Source organism: Mercenaria mercenaria, unplaced genomic scaffold, assembly GCF_021730395.1.
Source record: "Mercenaria mercenaria strain notata unplaced genomic scaffold, MADL_Memer_1 contig_3010, whole genome shotgun sequence".
In the NCBI taxonomy this organism is placed as follows: domain Eukaryota; kingdom Metazoa; phylum Mollusca; class Bivalvia; order Venerida; family Veneridae; genus Mercenaria; species Mercenaria mercenaria.
The window spans coordinates 46,812-66,585 of record NW_026461111.1 but is presented as its reverse complement, the minus strand read 5'-3'; the positions used below and the strand labels follow the sequence as shown (position 1 = coordinate 66,585).

Here is a 19,774-nt window from a genome sequence, read left to right as displayed (position 1 = left end):
GGACGGACCGATGCACGCACGACGGACACGGTGTGCTCAGGTGAGCTAAAAGTTAAATGTCCTGTTCCGTCTCACGGTTCACTCTTTCAGTTTGGGAGTTTTAAAGTCGTAGATTGATACATGTAGGTAAGTCAATAACATGAATCCCTCGCTCTCTAGATAATGGTTTCTGAAATAATCAGTACTAAGATTAAATACAGTCGAGTCCACTTAATACGAACTCGCTTGATACGAATTTTCGTATAAAACGAACAAAGTCTGAATTCCCCGACTGAGTCCTTCTATTTCCTTTGTAAAATTATTTCGGTAATAGCGAACTCGCTTTATACGAATAATCGGTAGATACGAACACATTTTGAAAGTCCCAATTAGCTTAAATGTTATAATTTTCTATCTTTTTATACGAATTAATGTTAGAAGTCGCCGGCCATTTCGCCCTTGTTACGCTTGACTATTTAATAGTTTGAACTGTACAGTGCTGATATTTAATTGAAGTAAAGATAATAGTATTGTCAACATTGTGCCACGTGGTAATTAGACAACTGAGTACGTAGTTCACACTTATTCAAAAACAATTACTCGGTCCTTTGTGTATCATGTCAATATAAAACAATTCAATTAATTGACAGGTAAAGATTTAAAGAGGTGTAAATAATTTTAAATACATTATTGACCTTCTATTGTCGATACAGGTAGGCCGTGTCTTACAAAAGATTATGTAGTACAAGCTTCATAATATAAATAATGTTGGCGGTGGATATGATTTGGCGCTCTGGACCGCGACCGCACATTGCAATTTAAATGCACATACAGTTTTACGTGTTCAAGTATGACTTTTGTTGAGTAATCTCAATGTTATCTGAATAAATTAACTTAATCAGTTTAAAGCTATTAAGTGCTTCCATATATCGGAATCCATTCACCGATGATACCAGTGCTACTGCCCAACTTGCTCGAACAAATTTTCCGGTAAGGCATATATTCATTAATACGAATTTCGTTTGATACGAACACATTTCCCAAGTCCGAATGAGTTCGTTTAAAGCGAGTCTGACTGTATATACAAAATAAATGCGATAGGAAGGTCCTTTTGAAGCATAGCTCTCAACCAAATGACATAATAGCAGGGTCTGTTCATCAGAGATAATGAAACAATATTGCAAGGAAACAGTTTATCTTGTCAGTTTATCTGTAAATATGTGTGACTTGATTTATAAACTTGGTAGACTGTGCACTGTAGCAAATTTTCACTATGTTGTTTCATCGTTATATAGACTTTCTTTAGGTTTGTAACCTTTACGGACAATGGATCACAATGGTACTTTAAGTATGTTTGTATTTTAATAATATGATTACGGATAAACTCATGAACTGTCAGTAACTTTATACAGTCTACCATTTAAGTGAGAGTAAGCATAATTTTGACCTCCAAATAACCATAGCATATCTTCCGACCACAATTAACCACGCTTTAAGTTTTCAACAATGTGTTCTTGGGCTAACTATTTTCAAGTAATCATTTTGGAAATAACTCGGAAAAGGAGGAGATATGATCCTGACTGTTTGTTCTGAGGTAGCATTTTATCTAGCGATGCAAACGTAAAAGAAACAGTGATTTGATACATTGGCTGTTCCTTAATCTTACTCCTCGTGTTAATGCAATCGCATTAGAGTGATATAACATATTGAAAATACCTCAACCCTGACTGGGAACCGAATACGGGTCCTCTCACACCTTAGGCGGGCTCTCTACCAAGTCACCATAAATTCTAGCTCATGTAACAAGGCAGTGTAAGTGCACCCTAACTACATTGAAAACAACGTTCATCTTTCACTAAATATTTTACCATAAGATTTAAATCTAAAAATCCTCATAAAATATATCTAACTTGGCTAAATATATAAACTAACTGCCTAGTACGTTGAGATGCAAGTTCAACTAAATGTTATATAGTAACTGCCTTTTGCTTAAAATTCCATTTATTAACTGGCATTACATACCATACAGCGTTTTCTTAAACAAGTTCGAACATACAATACTGATTATACACATAAATGCATTATAATACTATAGTATGTCCCACCTAATTTTGGACCTCCGATGATTTATCTATACTGTATATAGAATTGTCAAAAAGGACATCGTTAATACCAGACGGTTAATATCTCTAGGCACCTTTTTCATTTTTTTGAAAAAATGGAAAATGAAGTTAAAAAATCAAGATTTTATGTTTTTTCCCATAGACTTGCATTGTAAAATGACGCGACGTCCATTTCAAGATGGCGGCATCCATACAAACGTCATTTGGGGGTTTGCTCACAGTTAGCGACGTCAGATATATTTATTGTTGAATAACAGACATGGAAAATTAAAACAAACTTGTCCAAAACATGTAGTATTTCCTTATACGGAATACCCTGAATTAACATTTTACTTCAAATTAAAATTATTTTCGTTTCAGGTTTTCAGCATTTTTTCTGAAAATGTGTCTGTACTTACTCGTTAGCATTGACGTAAAATAAATACATGTCTCAAGTCATTGTTTCAGCCGTAGATATGGTAATAGAGGTGGGGACAGCGGAGATGCGCGCAACCCATTAAACTCATTTTCATTATTGGTTACTGTTGTTTATAATCGTATCAAAGGTTCGCAATTCGCATGATAACAATCTGTTAAAAGGTTGTTTTTCAATAGCATGAATACATGTTTGTGTACTGACTGGTGCTCAGTATTTTAGTGACCGTTCGATCAAGGTAAAACATTATTCCTCAATGCAATTAATGATTTAAAGTATACATATTTCAATTTGAGACATCCGCCTATATATGGGACTACGTTAAACAAATTAATACTCGTAATTGCCTTTATTCTTTATATTAACATAATACCAGTTTTTCAATTCCATCCTCGCGTCTTTATTTCTCATGCACGGCCGTTCAGTGAATCAAAAGTGGCATGTTAAAATATTTTCGTGCTATTGATAGGCATGGTAGACCTATAGACAAAATAAAAATATGAGCCGCGCCATGAGAAATCCAACATAGTGCATTTGCGACCAGCATCCGCGGAATCTGGTCAACTGCCTACTGCAATTAGAGAAACCGTTAGCGAACAACATGGATCCTGAACAGATTGCGCGGATGCTAGTCGCAAATGCACCATGTTGGTTTTCTCATGGCGCGGCTCATATGACCTTTCGAATGAGTATTTTGTTTTTCGGCTAGATAAAAGAAGCCTGTTCAAGCGCATCAGTTACTTTCATTTTCGATCATATAAAACACGTGTTTTTTGTGTTTTTTTTCATCAAGAAGTACGTATACGAAACATTTACTTCTATTACAAACAGGGCAGTACATAGCTATATTGAAAATTCAACCAAAAACATGTTGAACGCAAAACAACAACAACAAACAAAAAACACCAAAAAAAAATGTTATTCCTTAAAAAGTGATTTCTAGCAATTCAAACTGTATATATATAGATACTTAAACTCTTCCACGCGTTTAATACTGCATTCGCTAAGACAGATCAGTGTAACAGACTATATAGATATTCAGTCGAAAAATTCTTACTTGCAGGAAGTTTACCGTACTGTGTATAACTAGCTTATTAAATACATCTACCCATCAAATTCATTACAAAAATATACTCTGGCAAAAATGACGGTTTCAATTGCCACAACTTGTAACTAATGCAACATAAAGTCTACACAGAATATCACTGTGGTCATATAAGCCGTGATATAGTCACATGCCAAATGAATTTTCATTGTAGGCCTATCATAAGGAACAGGCCCGGATAAACAAACTTTTGACGTGGGGGTGGGGGATGGGGGGGGGGGGATGGCACCAGTCTAGAACGAAGATGTCACCGCCAAGTTGCGTAGCGAGGTATTGAAGGGGATGCCCTTGCCCATGTTAGGGGTGTTGGGGGAATGAAGTAGTGTCCTATTTATCAGTGGGTGTAATCCCCTCAGTTTAGTGGGGTCAGGGGGCTCTCCCCTGGAAATCTTTGAAATACAGGCATAAAATTGTTGCTTTCGGTGCAGGTTTTGGTCTAATATAGATCTAATAATGGAGGGGTTACTCTTACTCCTCTCTTGATGTTGTGGGATGGGGGGAGGGGGGAGTGGGGAGGGGGGCTCTCCCCTTTGAAAATTTTGAAATACAGGTATGAAATGGTGGCCTTTGGTGCGTTTCTGGGTAAAAATTTTGAGAAAAAATTATTCCTTTACCAAAATAAGTAGGGTGCATCTTGATGAGTTATATGAGTAATATCAGTAGGCCTATAGGTCACTTCTCAGCCAACTGGAGGTGGGGGGAGGGGGGTGGGGGACGGGCCCTGGATCTTGGCCTGCGGAATCTCATTAAACTTCAGAAATTATGCTGACAGCGATACATTTGTTGGTTTTCGTGTTGTTGTTTTTACGCTTGGTTTTACGTCACACTGACACAATTTAGGTCATAATGGCGACTTTCCAACAATCATCTACACTTTACAGGTAAGAGGCCAAAATTTCAAATTTATAAATATAAACGCACTTTCCGTAACCGGTAGCGTCAAGGTTGTTTGTTTTTGTCGATGATAGAAAAATCCCTTTTTACACGTTTTCTTTTAAAGTAGCTGTATCGATATGTTATAAGGGAAACAAATTAACTATTTTTCTAAGATTTAAGTCTGGGCTCAAACTTAAAGCAAACTGAACCATTCCCGCCTTTGATTTAAATTTTATCCACGTAAATCTAGTCAGACTGGCACATTCGACAGCTAATTTGCTTTATCCTCTTTAAATTCGGGACATATTTACTTATTTAATCATTGTTGGGGTAGCTATGCGTAAGAGAGCCTACATGTGCCGCCTATGCACTTGATCGCTCGAGATTATTTAGTGACGTCATATATTTTATGACATAATTGGAATTTAGCGTTGAAAAGTTATTGTGTCATGGCGAGCTTCTTAAATGTGTAGAAGGCTATATTCTAAGGAGGCTGAAGCAGTTGACGTCTTTGTATCGTACAGGTTCTTCCTGGATTATGCATTTGGAAAATACTATTATTAAAGATATTGTTTCAAATTCATAGTTCAGTTATTTGCCTGAAATTCTTCGAAAGACTGCCGCAGATTGACTGGATCAATTTTCGGATGATGGATTTTCAGTGTAAAACTTCTGACTCATGGACGTTGAAAATTGTGCATTGAACTGGACATCGTTTGGAAGGATTTAAGGATAAATGGAATAATGATTAAAGGAATTTATAACTGAATACTTTATTTAATGGCCGGATTCTTTCATGCAAAGTAAGTTCTTTTTCTATTTTTCATTTTTACATTTTTCAAAATTTCGTTTGTATACTGAATTGTAAATTCTATTTCAAACCCATTCTGTTTCTTACGGGAGGAAAAATAGCTAAGTGTAAAAAATAAGTGTGAAACGTCCCCAAGGAATAACACGTGAAATTTCCCGAAAATCTCCAAAATAGAGAATATTTGGCAATGGCGACCAGAAATAAACAACAGCGAATTTCCATAGAAAAACTGAAACTAAGTCGCACGGGAAAACCACGCGATTGTTTCAAAAATCCTTGAAATTCTCGAGGGTGACTTTTTTTTTTATTCACAAAAACATGTTTTATGTTCTTTGATCTTATTTCATTTCTTCATATCAGCCCAAAGTCGAGGTCCAAAATTAGGTGGGACAGACTATAGTTAACTTTTACTCATACTTTTCTTCTAATTAACTTAGGCATACGAGTAATACATCTTTTAAAGTTAGGGGAGGTACATTTTCTTTGAAGCCATAAAAGGAAAACTAGCCACTCACAGCAGTCTTATAATAACCTTATTATGACTAGTACAGTGGTTTTCATTTCTGTTTAAATACTCTATATGTTAAAACAGTTAAGTAATACATGTGCAATAATTTCACAGAAACAGTCATTTAAAAAGTGCGGTCAAAAGAATATCCTAGATATTATGTGTCAGGTGAGCTAAAATAACATAAAAAGTCAGACTTAGACAGTCTTTATTCTCCTGTTTAAGACAGACGTATATTTCAACCAAGCATATTTGCAGCTCCAACTTTTTGGTATCCTTTGTCTATCTGTACTAGACATGATCCGCAAAACGCAGCGCAAGGTTCTGAAAGAAAGTTACGAAATGTCAGAAATACAAGCATATGCTATTTATATAATTATACATAATAGTTTTTGCGCATTATATATCGTGCAGGGATTCACTTGACACGGATAATTTTAGAGATAAACTTGGTAGCGATAATTAGTATCCACACTATCTTGTAATTTTGGATCATGGTTAGGGTTAAGAGCGGGATTTTGAATTATTTGAGTGCGTATCTTTAACATAGGTATATAATACAAAAAGAGTTATGAGACTACGATTCTGGCTGGTTATTAGTAAAGAAAAGAGGAAAAATTGATCCAGAAAATTTATAAGAAATGGACTCATCTCATCTGTGGCTACAGATGCAAAATTAATGCTGCTGGGAATGGCTGCTTTAATCTAAAACCCTGAAACTTATTATTACTTATTTATTATTACCCCTACCTGGTTCATCCTCTCCCCTTTTGACCAGTTTGTTGTCATGTTTAGGTGTAAGATCCATCCATAATGTCTTGTAGTCTGCACAGAAGTCATCAATGTTAGAACCAGCTCTCAAACGGATTTCGTTACGACTAAGAATCTTATATTGCACTTCTGCTGTATAAGCCAATGTCAAGTTTGTTTTCCCCTGAAAGAGACGTATGCCTAGCTGATTTTTGTTTTGATAGTTTTCTGATTTTAAATGGTTAAATGATATATAAAACCTACCTTGCTAGGGTTTAAAACGACATAGTTTAAGATTTGATTTTTAAATCAAAATGTTCTCCGTGTTGTCGGTCATTCAGCTGTAAGTAGCCGTCCCATCTTACATGCTATGTGTTCCAGTGAATTTGGGCATCTTACGAGCTAATTGTTTCAATGGATTGGGATATCTTACATGCTTTGTGTATTAGTAAATGGTGGCGTCTTACAGACTATGTGTTCTAGTAGATTAAGGCATCTTACAAGCTATTGTTTCTTGTGGACTGGGACATAGTGAAATAGAGAGCCAATATAGAACATCATTGCTTCAGTGAGCTTTAATGTCTAAATGCTGCTTTGACTATCTACTTAACGTTAAAGTTTTATTGTAAGCAGCTCGAGGGTACTTGTTTAGATAGATTTCTCTTGCATATTGCTTACTAGTATCTACAAAAATTCGCTGAAATAGAGTTACACAGTAGCGAAGGAATTAACGGATTCATTTATAAATGACGTAAACAGTAACGTAATGAATCAGTCAGAAACGTCAGTCGCAGTACGAGGGTCATTTTATACCTCGGACTGTAAGACAACCTTTTCCAACCCCGCTGAAAAGTAATGAAACTCCTACATGGTATGCAAAAAATATATTATCTTCGTGGCCCACTTTGACAAAGTCGTGAAAACCGAAATAATCAATTCAATAAAGTCTTGTTTTCTATGTGCTTGCTTCCAGATGAACATCAATAGCTTTTTTATCTTTGATAAATAACATCAAGTATTAAGTATCAAAAATTATTTTGTGTGTAAAGTAAAGTTGTATTTTTCCAATTTACCTCACATTCCTATTGCAAGTCTAACGCTTTAGATACCTTTCTCTACATATTTTACGGATTACACGAGTATTAGACCTTTCTAAAGTAAACGTAATTACGAAACTGAATACTGAATCCTTAAAATTTTAGGCTAATTTGTGGTCTATGGGAGACAATTTCATCCAAAAGTAATGCAATAGTATCTCCCTTAGACCATTATTTGCAAATAACATTTACGGATTCAGTAATCCGTTTCCGATTTACGTTTACGTTAGAAAGGTCTAATATGGATATTGATTTTGAAATACTTACAAATATTCTCTTCTAGCAACGTATTAAAACCAGATATTTTTGAAGGCATGACAGATTATACTTATACAAAATATATATTTAACTTACAAGTTTGTATATGCTAGGAGTAGCAAATGGTATTGGTGCGTAGGTAAGGAGACACACTCCATGTTCAATATCCTTAAACACGACATATTTCTGTAATATAAGATACAGCTATATTCATGTTAATCTTGAACAGCACTTTGCAACAACCGATATGTGTATATCTTAGAATATATATGTAGGAGTAATTTGAATGCACGGCCACAGCTAAATCGGTTATACTGTATGGTATACGGTTTGTTTAGTACCAGAACACTTATAAAAACAATAACTGCCTAGAGAAAAAATACTGTAACTAGAAACATAATGGAATTACATATGTTACTAATTGGCTTAATATTCTAATCGTGTAAGCTATTAAAGGTATTAGTATAAAAGAACCCAGTGGCAAAACCACCACTTGCGAGACATAATTCTGGTTTCGATATTTCGATCACTTTGATGAAGGTGTCTCTTCTTCCTTCAGGTACCATTTTTTTATCATTTGGTAAAGAAGGACCAGACATACCGTATTGAAATCATGTAAGTTGACAGTGGGAACAAGGTATTCAAGCGCAGGTGTTTGGCTAACTGTTATGGCCACTGTATTTTCCTCAATAGCATGCACAATGTCCTGTGCTATATCCGCTCCATCATATCGTTTGATAAGACGATGGGTCTGTAAATTGGTTGGTAACATAATGCAATTATTAATATAAATATAAAGATATATCTATAAAACAGCAATTTTATATTTCAACAGGACTTAAAATTAATTTCTAGTAGGCTAAAAATGAGTATTTAAATATCAATTTAACATTCACTGCTCATAATGACCTCACTAATTGGCAATAATAGTATAATCATTAAACGCAAATTATTTCCGAGATTTTGTTGCTTCAGACTGAAATTCAAATTTGAGATCTCTCTATTCATAGTAGTGTGCTTCTCGTACCGCGTAATCAAGGAAGGTTAGCATAAGAAGTCGTCATTGAACTTACCTCAAGTGCCCAAGATGCAGTCAGGGCAAAAATTGCTATAAGCTGTGTGATACAAAGTCCTCTGAAATGATATACAAAATATCACATCATCATTTATTTATATTTTAGATAATACGAATTTGAATAAACCAGCTGAAACATAACAGCGATATTAATAAAATGACGGTGACGATAAATAATGATAATAATTATACCTCATAATATGTATGATGACAGAACTATTCAAAGAGACACAATGAAGCGTATTTGTGATAATTCCCATTTATACCTGAACATATTCCTGTCCTGTTTTCTCCAGTGTAGTTACGTAAAGCAAGTACGTACCAGAACGGAACATTGGCCGTAAACAACAGGTGTGTTGAGAAACGAGTCACGCAGTTCGACCATGTTCAAAACATTCTAGTTATGGTAAGGCGAAGGACGAACTGATAAATTGCTGTTAAGGTAGTTCTGCACGTTTGGATCGAAAATTTTTCTACAATGTAGAATTTGGTAAAACACTGATTTTTCAAAACTTCGAAATATACCTAGAAAATTCAGCAAATAAAAAAGATATGGTCGTGTGCTTGATTTTTTGCTAGACTGATTTTAAAAAATCGGATATCACGCAATTTTTCATAATGGGAGTCTATGGGAAAATCACAGCTTTCATAACTTTTTCGTGAATAGAAATTTTTCTACAATGTAGATTTTAATGAAACTTCTCACAGTCGTAAATAAACATTTGGCCTATATTTTGGTGAAATAAAATGTATAGGTCCGTGTGCTTATTTTTGAGATATTTGACCATGATTAAAGTGACCCGCACATTTCAAGCTAATTTTAAGACATCATTTTGAATTATCTAACATGTCAGATGTTTTAATATCATGTTTTAACTTTAGAAAGAAAGTAAAGGTGCCGTTGTAATAAATTTACTCACAGGTTACCATTAATTCATAAACTGATTTTCATTTCCGTACGCAGAATTCAGACTTTATTCTACGTTTTCCGGATAAATGACGTTACGCTATCCTTTCCGGTTTCTCAAACGTGCAGAACTACCTTAAGACATGAACTTGAAACAACAAGCAGCATTGTCTTTAATAGGAATAAAGTCAAATCTATCAGAAAATCCTTTCGAAACATAGTATACAACCATGAATGACACTAGTAATAGCACACTCGGTTTGATTGATGTTTTTTCAAGAGAAGGAGTACAAGAGAAACATCTCTCATGCTCCGTATCACAGGCTTATATATATGAATAAGTGGTTTAGAACTGCCAGTAAATGAAATTTTATTCCTACTTATCTGTCTGTTGATCATTGCAACTATCATGTGAGAATAGGGAATAATTAAAGAGATTATTTAATTAAAGAGCTTTATTTAATTTACACCATACCTAGGGTTATTTCATTTCTTTTAAAAGTTAATAAACGCTAAATAAGCTGCAATCTCGGTATGCAGGTAGATCTTTACAACGGAAGACGTTCGCTTTGTAAACGTGTTAGGGAGTGCAAAATGTATGTTTTGAAGGCCAACTTGTTTATCAATGATTGAAAGGACACTTTCTATGACATCTTATCATGGCCAAATTAAGTGATCAGACCATTCAGGTTTTGTGAAAATACAGGTGACACAACCCATAGTGATAAGAGTCGGCCAACAGACTGAACAACAGTCGACAAAAGTGCAACCGTCACTAACATCATTAAGCCTACAGTAGGATTCAGCGGCTCTACAGGTAATAATCCTGTGTTATATATAATTTTAGAAAACATCTGGGCTAAGCAGAAACATTTCTAATAAAGCTTAGTACTCTGATTCGGTAATATGATAATATATGATAGATAATGCTTAAATACATTAAAAAAAATATATAGCAAATCCATGTTTTACTGTTATTTGATAGTACTACGAATCGGTTATACGCTGCGTACAGTAATTCACTTGGGCTACAGTTATAGAGTGGCAAAAATATTATTTCTTATATCTTATAGCAAATACTTGTGAAAAAATTTATAATTCTCAACTAAATATTGAATCTTAATTTTATTCATCTTTAATAAAATAAACTACCAAATTGCATCAGTTACATTCCTAATGCGTTTACTTAGATACAAATACATTTATACAAGACTCGTGCTTTCCAATTTTCATGATGTTTTAACACAAACGGAGGAAAACTCCAGAGGTTACAACGTTCGTTTACAACAAGTCACGACTGTAAATAAAAGGCTTTCAAACACGGAAAACACCGAAAAGAGCCCAGTGTATTTTCTATCCAGATTAAAATTGCATTAACTACAATTTCTTCCTTAGATATAATAGGTATTGTAGTGTTAACAAATCACAATCATAATTATGTTCTTCTAGCAGATTTTTGCGAAAAAAAAGCAAAAGCATGAACTAGTTGTTACATCAATTTATACACTCAGCCGGTTTGCAATATCAGAAGTTACTTTAAACTCATACGGTTCGCAAAGATGTTCAAAAACACCTCTAAAGACTCCAATATTAATATATGTTAATGTCAGTTCAGAAACATAACCGTAATATTATATGGCTACAAACATACAAATTATCACATAAATAATGTTAATAACAAACTGTAGGCCTACATATATAAATTGAATGGATTATTACAGGTTCTTCTTTATAGTTATCTGAGCGAAAGTGTTTTGTCTTTCCTTTATTTGTGGTTGGCAAAATAAACGAAAGTGAAAGTATCTGACTTACTCTTTTCAGGTTGGAAATGGTGTATATCCATACAACAGTTTTCCTTCTTGTGACAAGCCAGTATGTTAAGTAACATTTTATCGTCAATTATTATTAACTTGTGAGCTGATTTTATTAAGCGGCGAAATTTATATTAGCATTCATTATTTATTTATTTCTAATTTTTTCAAATTTTAACAGTTTTATTTTTAGAGTTTGCCTTATTAGCCCAGTTAACATGTTATGTATATATACCGGTAATACAGTACAGACTATGGACGGGCGATTTAGATAAGGGGTTCATGCTGAAAACTAAACTACAGTATATTGTTTTTGAATAGATTTTGGCTTGCAAAAGGTTTTGACCCGCCATTGAATATGAATGAGTTTAACCATGAACTCGAAGCTGAATTCGCTGCTATGGATACTGATAAAGACAACGTCGTCAGTGAAAGAGAAATGGAAACAGCTGTGCTACAGCAAGACTATAACAGTATGAACATTGCATACTTGTTTTGTAAATATTGAAAATACCATTCTTTCACTTGATATTGGAGTGCCTGTAATATCAAAATTAACTATGCACAATCTAATTCTATGGGCAACTATTCGAAACTTCCGTACAGCAGACTGGAGCTGCTTACAATTCAACCACCAGATGAGACTGCATAATTTGACTTTATTTACTGATGTAAAACATCAAATTTAAGCAACAGATAAATATTGTGATTAGTAAGACGTTCCGCTATTTGTAAAATTCATGCTGAAATAGTAACATATATTATGACAATTTAGTTGTCCAAATGACTGTTTGGTGTATGTGTGTGCGTGCGTCAGTGCGTGCGTGCGTGCGTCTGTCCGGATTTATTTGTCCGGACCATAACATTGACATGCATGGAGCAATCTTGTTTATATTTGGCACGAATGTTGACCTCAGTGAGGCGGAGTGTCATTCGCAAACCCAAGGTTCCTATCTCAAAGGTCATGGTCACAGTTGGAAGTCAAAGGTCATGTCAGATCTTACGCGGCCCATAATTTTGACATGTATTTAGGAATCTTGTTTATATTTGGCATGAATGTTTAATGAGACGGACTCTATCTCAAAGGCCAAGCTCACAGTTAGGGGTCAAAGGTGGGCTAGACATGTTGCCCGTGGGCAAGTAGTTTATGTTAGTGGTGAATATCATGGGTACATACTGTTACTGTGACTCACTGCAGACCTGGAGCGCATTTGAATGAAAAAATATCTGTAATGTATATATTTTGTAACCATGGTGATACTAACCCTAACCTTAAATCAGTATATTATTCATATTATGCACTAAATGCGTGCGGGCATACCATAATTTGCTTATTTTATTTTTGCCGTGCGCTCCAATTGTTAATCAGTTTCGGCCTTGCGCAGAAGACCGCTCCAGGTCTGCACTGAGCAACACTGATATAGACTATTTGCCATTTCAGATGACGGATGTATAACATTCGTAGAATTTATGAAGAATCGTATTCACGATACTCTCATGTTTTCTTGGGCACTTTTCAATCATTTGGACCATAATGATGATGACTGTCTCGAGTCCTGGGACCAGATTCAAGAGTTCGATGAAATTGACATAAATCGTACGTATGCTGCTACTTTCTTAGTAATTAGAAAACTGACACAACTGAATTAGATACATGAATATCTAAAGCTTTAATTTTCGAATAGCCATCGTCTGCAATGTCAAAGCATTTAAAAATTAAACAAATCTATATATTTTGAAATGTATATAATATGAGGTATGTCTGTAACTTAAAGTAATAACTTGAATCAAAGACACTACAGATATAAGTACCGATTGCAGATACTACAGTTATATACTGGAATTATACGAAACATGGAAAATGTTTGTCATGAAACAATCTAGGTCCGATTTCAAACTGAGTTATCTTGGATAATAACAATTTGCTATCTTAATGATATCTAGGTCAAGTTCGAAACTTGGACAAAATGTATATGCGTTAAAAATGTAGGTAAATAACTTAAATTGTAGAAAATATTACCATTACTCTAGAAGCAATATTTTCCTGCAGATTTACCTGAAAACTGGTCAGAATGTTTTTATGAAATCAATGGCAACTGCTGGAAAATGTTACAGCGGCATAACATCTGTGTCCTACGGTCAAATCAAATTCTGATTAGCTAACTAGAATGATGAAACTCTTCCTGAACATGTAGTTTGATATTAAACATGTTTGTTGCCTTCATGATACAGCGTATAATACATATGATTCACGCCAAATGGTCAGGTGCGCAACCGAAGATCGTGACCCTTGTGTGTTTGTTTTTGTCTGTTTCAGTTTGAAAGTTTGGCATTGGTGTCCCAATAATTCTGTTACCATTTTAAAAAGATGTCATTTTTAACATTTGTTGGTAATTTTTTATTTTTATACACCAAAATAACAGGGATAGAATAAAGTTTTTATGGCTAAAATTACGGGAAAATATTTGACGTCGTTTAAGAGGAAATGACGTCATTTGACGTTACTTGTTATTCAAGATGGCGTCGTCAACTAGTTGTGACAGTGAAGTTGTTAAATTGTATTATGCAACTTCTTCTCCAACCACGATTATCCGAGAAATTGAAAAACGGCACCCCGAGCGAAAATGGTTATCGAAGATGCAAATAAAACGAATTGTTGACCGGTTCGAAAAGATAGCTTCGGTTACAGATGGGCGGCATTCGAATCCTGGATGACCCAAGTCTGTAAGGAGCACAGAAAATATTGCTGATGTCCAAAGTGTAATTTCTGAAACTATATAACCCATACCTCGGTAGTTGTTCTTAACTGGCTGCAGAAGACATTTGAAGACAGGATCGTTCCCCGTTTGTCTGAAGACAAATTACGCATGGCCACCACTCTCACCAGACTTGATTTCGTTGGACTTGTGGGTATATTTAAAGCAGAGAGTGTTAAAGCTTTTTCCAGGTTCTGTTCAAGGCGAAAAGGCGAGATTTTTAGTATTGGCGCATTGTCGCATGTTCGCTTTGTCGCCGGCGCCAGGACGAAAAGGCGAGATTTAGAACTCGACAAGCGAAAATCCACAACGCGACAAGGCGAAATAGCGAGATTTTTAACGCGCCGTAAATGGCGCGTACAAAAGCTCACTATTTCGCCTTGCCGCCTGGTCCCCCGGGACAAAGCAAAAAGGCGACAATGCACCAAATGATAAATCTCACCTTTTTGCTTTGTCGCCTTCCTGTAGTGCATGTGTACACCATTGTTATGAGATCTTTAGTTTAATCGTATTTTATTGCTTTCTGTTTCAAAGATACTCACAATAGTACACACATTTTAACACATAACAAAAAATAACGGGTCGGGCAACGAGTTATTTCAACATCAGCATACAGTCCTTGCCATAGAAAGAATGTCATATTTTACTAAACAGATTTAATTTGAGCAAGTTACTTGAGAGAAAAAGAAGAAGAACAACAAAAAAAACCAAAAAAAAAAAACAAAAAAAAAAATACAACAAAAAATAAAAACAATAACACAAAAGAAAGAAAGCATATCAAAGAACAAATTTCTGTAATGGAGCTACTATATTGTTTCTTGAAGCTGCCTTTTCATCCCGACCGTCCCAAAAGAAACCCATACTTGATATAAATTGATACTTATAAGAACTTATATAAAACTTATATAAACTTATATAAAGTCATACTTTGTTCAAGCAAATAAGAGCATACGTAGACAATAGCATTCATAACAAAATGTATATAATAAAGGTAACAAATAGAAAAAGAAAGAAAGAAATATAAGGTTATTAAATTTATTGTACTACTTAAACCGATTTGATTGTTGAATTAAAGCGTGCACTGCTAAAAATATTATACTATTTATTTTCTTCTTCTGTTTGTTCTTCTTTTCCAAAGAGTAAAATATTTGTGTTTACAAGATGAAATTGTCTTGTTAATTGAAATAATCGAAGTCTTTCCTCAGAGTTCTTTTTACTTATAAATAAATAATGTTCTGCATTTTCTTCTCGGTTTCCGCATTCACAAAAGGCGTCATTTTGTAAGTGATTATTGTAAAGATCATAGTTAAGAATGCTACATTTAATTCTTAATCGAACATGATAAACTGCATTAAAATTTTTCTCTTTGGTACAATGGGAGGCTTAAACAATTTCTTCAATTTTGCTTTAAGTATGTTTTAAGGAGAGTGATTCCCTAGCTGAAGGTTCTAATTCATTCCATAACTGATGATGGTATACAGATTTTGAGACTATTTCTGTACGGCGTGCTGAAGTCACAAGGTTGTCATTATTACGAAAATTGTTCTGTTTCGTTAACTCAAGGTGTGATACTTTAAGTAGACTAATAGTGTTATGAGATGTGACAGAATGTATATTTTATACAGCGCATGCGCTAGCTATAGGAAGGCGACAAAGTGAAATAGCGAGATTTTTAAAAATCTCGTCTTTTTGCCTTGTCGGTTTGTCACCCGGGACAAAGCGAAAAGGCGACAACCCACCAAAAGAAAAATATCTCTTTTTCGCTTTGTCGCCTTCCCGAAGTACATGCACACACCATTGTTATGAGATATATTTTATATAGCGCGTGCGCTACAGGAAGGCGACAAAGCGAAAAGGCAAGATTTCTGGTATTGGCGGGTTGTCGCCTTTTCGCTTTATCTCGGGTGGCAAAGCGACAAGGCGAAAAAGCGAGATTTTTAACGCGCCGCCGTTAAAAATCTCGCTATTTCGCCTTTTCGCGTTGTGGTTTTTCGCTTATCGTGTTCTCAATTTTGCCTTTTCGCTCTAGCGCCCGCGACAAAGCGAAAAGTCGAAGTTGGCAGAAATCAGCCACCGTAGTTTACACCAAAAAAGAATTATAAGAGTTTGAAATGGTAACAGATATTCTGGGACACCCTTTATGTTTTTATCATGTTTGTTTTATGATACATATTTCTACTTCTGTGAACTTACAGCGAAAGACTCGATGTTTACACTGGCGGAATGGGAAGCGTACTATGATAAGGTATGGGTTGTTCAAATGTTTCGACAAACAATTAATCGTATTGCTGTTTTATAAGAAAATTCAGACTGAACGTCATTGACTTTCAATTTTGAACGTAACAATAGTAGCTTTAACAAAGAGTTTACTTACTCTCTTACGTACACTTTTATTGTTCGTTAACAACTTTTATGATACAAACGTTTACGTGTGTGTTTTTTCTGTTTGTTACAGCTGTACAAAAAGATGGGACTACCAATGAAGCCTTGACTTTTACATGGATAAATGCTTCTTATAAATAAATTATTATATCTAAAACGTGTACCTTTTCTTTTGTTCTCGTCACACAATTGTTGTATACAGACTTTACTGCAGTTGTTCAAATATGATTCCACATGAATATTGTGACCACATGACTCTAACCTACGATGCCCAAAAACTCAATAGAAAATCGTAGACTAATTTATCGCACGGCGCCCGGGTCAAATGTAAATTAGGCAAAAAACCAATACAAAAAGGTGGAGGTATAAAGAGGGCTGACGCATATCATTGGGTCTAATTTCAAACTATGCTCGAATCCGGTCAGAAAGTTCCAAGGTCAGAGTCCGGTTATAGTACCGAAATGTGAAATTGTCCATGCAGTCAACTAGTCACGGGTATTTTAAGCTCTCGTAAACGTTGTAACATGTTTGGTACCAAAGTCAACTCCCTCTGACCTACAGTAAAATGTAAAGCAGGTTCATTTACGTACACACCCATGCCGTGTGTATTAAATGCACAGTGTTCTGTTTGGACCATCGCGTTCAGAGCACAATGCTCGAAGTCGTGATGATGAAAGTCGAAACTATGATGATGAAAACACGAAATATGGACGATGAAAGTCGACAACCGAAATAATGATGGTGGAAATACGAAACCGTGTGGATGAAAACACGACATTACTAAACTATGATCATGGACACGCGATATAATTTCGAGATTTCACTATATTGGTTTGAACTTTCATCATCGTGCTTTCAACTTTCTACGTCGTAGTTTCGTGATTTTGACTTCCAGGGTATGGGGTTTAGAAAAAAATGTGATGAGCCAAACGCAACACCGTAATAAAGGGACTCCAACATGGGTCAAAACATGCCACTGTATCTTTACCCACAGATTTTCACTTACAAATTATTATCCTACTATACACTAATTATCCTACTGCACTAACCTCTAGACTACCAAGTCACTTGTTTTGTGTTTCGGAATGGAGCCAGTGACATACAATAAATGAAACTCGTTTAAAGTACGGGTATATGTTCCATTTACTTTGTTTCCAATGATTCAACGATATATTTCAATTATAACTTATAGCGTCAATCATTAAGAAGAAAGATGTAACATTTAGCAAGCGTTTGTACATAAACTTTCTAAAATATTAGTTTGCATGAACAGATGAATAAAGGCAGGTTTTCAGTCTTGAATGATAAATATAATTTAAAAGTTTTTCAGCGGTTGATAGAAATCTGTCTTGTTGTCACTGTTGTTACTGTGCCCTAAACCTACTGATCATTTAATTGAGAAGGGTCCTTCGCAGGCCACATACGAATGTTTAAAAGCCTAGGTCTAATTAGTTATCTAATTCAGTTATTAAAAACTGTATTTCAGTCTCCATTCAACTTTGACCTTGACACGCAAAAAAAATAAATAAATGTGATCTACTGACCACAGTCAATCATCCTATAAAGTTAAATCACTGTAGATGAAATTATTTTCTGGTTATTGATCAGTAACAGGATTGTCTACCAACTGGCAGACGTAAGTAACGCAATATACACACTCTCCTTCGAAGGGGAATGTGGGGGAGAGGAATAGGCATAAAAAGCTGGACATTGAGATTTGGACAAGTAGGTGAACTGTTATAATATTGCTCATAGTCAAGCTTCAATTACAGGTCTTCACTCATCTGTTTTCATTTTGTACATACCAAGGTAGATAATGAAATTAAAAACAAAATTTAAAATCTCGTAAGAATATATTTTTTACTGAAAATATCACTCAGTACATAACATGATATATAGCTAGCAATGTCTACAACAAGTGCCATATAAAGATGAAGTAAGCGTTAGACAGAAAATCAGACAATCAACAAAAATGCATTAATAAAAAGCTCTTTCCAGAGATCAAGGAACCATCAACAAGGACAAATGAAATTCCCTGTATTTTCACTGACCAAATCATGGTTTTCACGCACACGCACACGCACACACACGCATGCACGCACGCACGGACACACACACATATATATAGTAGCACCGAAACTAATCTTATTGGGTTAGTGGACTTGCTGTAAGCATTTATATATCGATCTATACACCATTATTGTATTGTTTTGATTTATGCTACCCTTGAAAAATGCTATTTTTTAAAAGCCGAAAGCGCTCGGGTTTATAACCAAACTTTTGACACTGTTCGAACATATACATGTACTTTCTCATGATCTATAATTCTATCTTTATGTTCTTGTATCCTTCTGGGATCCAGTGTATTTGAAAGGCATTTTGTTTTTTCTTTATTTTCTCACTTATATCTCACTATATATACACGTATATGGGATAATTACACTCTTCCTTGCATATACTTTAACTAAATAAATGTTTCTTTGTTAAAATGGTATATACAAAATTGTTTACAGTATAATAAATGTTTCATGCATAACTACATATACAGTGGGCAAATTTAGCAAACTATTTCCTCACAGTAAGATTCCTTGACACTTTTCTGATCAATTTTCGAAGTCTCTGACTTTCCAAAGTTGATGCTGTTCACCTTCATTTTTGTTGTATTAGGCACCACCTTTGACTCTGAACTGTGAACCTTTGAAACACCATCTTGTTGGACAATTATTTCTGCTACCAAAAAGTGCATCATGCATGTCATAATTACAATCAGGCTAATATCTGATATGACTTTTGACCTGTAAGTGTGTCCTTGACCTTTAGGATAGGAATGAAGGGTAAGTGTGATATGTTTGGCAATTTGTTTTGACAAATAAACAAACAATTCTCAATGAATATTTTAGACTGAACAATATCTGACAGAC

General features: G+C 34.9%; 2 protein-coding genes across 3 annotated transcripts; one reads left to right on the top strand and one right to left on the bottom strand.

Moving 5' to 3' along the window:
* Nucleotides 1-6,008: 6,008 nt before the first annotated feature.
* Nucleotides 6,009-9,342, bottom strand: LOC128552662 (uncharacterized). 2 transcript variants are annotated; one of them, XM_053533705.1, is made up of 6 exons: nt 9,264-9,342; nt 8,996-9,056; nt 8,524-8,673; nt 8,019-8,108; nt 6,568-6,751; nt 6,009-6,141 (listed from the first exon to the last, which is right to left on the bottom strand). In XM_053533705.1, the coding sequence occupies exons 1-6, from the start codon at nt 9,269-9,271 to the stop codon at nt 6,056-6,058; spliced, it is 579 nt and encodes a 192-aa protein (XP_053389680.1). In that variant the 5' UTR covers nt 9,272-9,342; the 3' UTR covers nt 6,009-6,055. The 2 variants fall into 2 exon arrangements, with proteins under 2 accessions (XP_053389680.1, XP_053389681.1); XM_053533706.1 differs by lacking the exon at nt 9,264-9,342 and adding an exon at nt 9,190-9,241.
* Nucleotides 9,343-10,613: 1,271 nt separating this feature from the next.
* Nucleotides 10,614-17,010, top strand: LOC128552663 (uncharacterized). Its single transcript, XM_053533707.1, has 6 exons — nt 10,614-10,721; nt 11,726-11,776; nt 12,037-12,188; nt 13,157-13,312; nt 16,667-16,716; nt 16,927-17,010. Exons 2-6 carry the CDS (start codon nt 11,733-11,735, stop codon nt 16,960-16,962), a joined length of 438 nt encoding a protein of 145 aa, XP_053389682.1. The 5' UTR covers nt 10,614-10,721; nt 11,726-11,732; the 3' UTR covers nt 16,963-17,010.
* The last annotated feature ends 2,764 nt before the right edge of the window (nt 17,011-19,774 follow it).